Source organism: Dipodomys ordii, unplaced genomic scaffold (genome assembly GCF_000151885.1).
Source record: "Dipodomys ordii isolate 6190 unplaced genomic scaffold, Dord_2.0 Scaffold79, whole genome shotgun sequence".
NCBI classification, from domain to species: Eukaryota; Metazoa; Chordata; class Mammalia; order Rodentia; family Heteromyidae; genus Dipodomys; species Dipodomys ordii.
Genome location: NW_012267295.1, coordinates 7,422,683 through 7,425,006, shown reverse-complemented (window position 1 = coordinate 7,425,006; position 2,324 = coordinate 7,422,683). Strand labels below are relative to the sequence as shown.

The following is a 2,324-nucleotide window of genomic DNA, read 5'->3' as shown; positions in this document are numbered from 1 at the left end:
AGCGCCGTCGCACGCCGAGCCGTCGATCGGAGGCGGGCTCCCTCAGCGCCCGGCTCGCCGCCTCTCGAGGGGGTCGGCTCTAGGGGGCGCCCTGAGCGCCGAAGGGCTCCTGAGACGACCTCCGGGGCGCGGCTTGTTCTCCCGCGATTTCCCAGCTCCCGCTTTACCCCGTCAGCCCCGGCGAACGCTGCTGACCGACACTCCTCCTCTCCCCCCAACCCCACTCCCGTGGGGTTCCCGCCGCCGCCATGAGGCTGCGGGTGAGGCTTCAGAAGCGGACCGGGCCGCTGGAGGTGCCCGAGGCCGAGCCGACGCTGGGCCAGCTGCGCGCGCACCTGAGTCGGGCCCTGCTGCCCACCTGGGGGTACAGGTAGGTGGGGCGTTTCCGGAAGGGGCGAAGGGCGGCGGGGGGGGGGAGGGAGAGAGGAGTCACGCGCGGCCCTGGGGTCGTGCGCGCAGTGGCGCGGGCGGGGCCAGGGGCCGCGGGGCGGGCAGAGTCGGGGTCACGTGACGGCCGCTTCTTCGCACCTGCGGGCGAGCGGCGGGGTCCTGCGCGGCAAGGACCATGGCCCGGCCTCCCGGGGGCGCCGCTCCCCTCGGGGGTGAGTGACGGGGTGGGGTGGGATGCGGGGGGGGGAGGGGGGAACCCAGGGAAGCTGGGCTGGCCTTCAACTCCGCCCGAGTAGGGAGGGTAGTGTGCCCACTCCCCGCGCCCCCCGCCCCGGGCTGCCTTCCGTCCAAGTCACCCGTCCCAGCCGCCAGCGAGTTTTAAGGCTGGGTCGGAAGGGTGCGCGCGCCGCTTTCCCACCGTGAAGTCTTAGCAAGTGCGGCGGGACCGGCGGGTTGGGGCCGGTCCCCCCCATCCCCTCAACCACCACCAACAGAAGTAAACGCCCATCTCAGCGTTTGCCAGGGTTTGGGGCAGCGAAACGCAGAAGGGACCCCAGTCCGCTATGAATTCATGGGGCTGCTTTCTTGAGAAGCTGATTTTCTGGGACAGTAATAACGTGGGAGCAGAGAGATACTTGTAAGGGTGACCTTCTTCAAATAGCTACCCACTGAGCTACTGATGTTGACTTTCCAGTGTGCTTAGGAAGAGTGAGTTAGGCCCTAAGGGTCAGCTTTTCCAGAAGCTGTGTTTTTATAAGACTTTCACTTTTCAAAGGGAATTTAGTGGAAGGAGGCCGTGCTGGGGACCTCCTATGCTATGGTTTTGGGGGTTAAGACATTGTTAGATTAAAAGTGAGTCTGCCTTCCCGGAGATTAAGACACAAAATAAAAAGTGAACTATTGTGAACTCCTTTTAAACATCATGACATGCCTGTTAATTCATGCTGTGAAAACCTGCACTTTCCATGATGATATCATTACTCCACCACACAGTTTTAAGTTTCTCTTTTTAGATATGCATGTATATATTCATTTTTCTAGGTGGGACAGGATGTGAAACTGAATATGACCGTGTTGATTTTTCTTTCAGATTTTTATAGTGGAGACTGATTAGCTTGAAAGCTTGTGAAAGTGAATTCTTTTTTAAAAAAATATATTTTCTTTTGTTATTATAAAGGTGATGTACAGAGGGGTTACAGTTTCATAAGTCAGGTAATGAGTGCAGTAAATTAATTCTTAAAGTATACTTACTTGATAGTAAACGGGGAGTTTTTCATTGTGTTTGCATGATGTTACTTTTAAAGTGTTTCTGCTGAGCAAGTAGATAAAAAGTTGCTGTAAAAATCCTGGAGTTCCTAGACTTTAATTTTCTGGTGAAGTGCAACACCCTCCCCCTCCCCTTAATTTTAGAAAATACAACAGTGGAAAACTACATTTTGCTTTAGAAATAGCCATTCCTTTTTCCTATAAAGTGAGAAGGAAGGCTGATACTTTTTATTAAACAATGTACACAAAAAGATTTGGATGTGCATTGTCCTAGAAACTTTATTATTATTTTTTAAGAACCAACCTTTTGCTATGACAAATGGTGTATAAATAACATTGTTTGAGCTGTTGTTCCCCCCCCCCCTTTTTTTTGTTGAAGTCGGGATGTTGTTTTCATGGGCAGTTGGCAGGTTTTCAACTTTAGGCTTATCAAAGCATTTTGAAAACAAGCAGACTACTTGTTTCCTAATGAGCGGGAGCAGCTTCTACTCTATCAAATTTATTTTTTGTATCAAATTCTCTCTTAGTGAAAAATGTGTGTGGGCTGGGAAAGTGGCTCAGTGGTAGAGCACTTGCCTTGCATGCCTGAGGCCCTGGGTTCGATTCCTCAGCACCACATAAGCAAAAAGAAAAAAGCCGGAAGTGGCGCTGTGGCTCAAGTGGTAGAG

The 2,324-nt window shown here is 52.5% G+C and overlaps 1 protein-coding gene across 1 annotated transcript in view; it reads left to right on the top strand.

The window, feature by feature from the left end:
- Window positions 1–71: 71 nt before the first annotated feature.
- Fbxo7 (F-box protein 7) overlaps window positions 72–2,324 on the top strand; it is a 20,681-nt gene continuing 18,428 nt past the window's right edge. Inside the window, exon 1 of the mRNA XM_013024812.1 lies at window positions 72–370. Coding sequence (XP_012880266.1) covers window positions 249–370 — 122 coding nt within the window. The 5' untranslated portion in view covers window positions 72–248. The remainder of the gene's footprint in view (window positions 371–2,324) is intronic.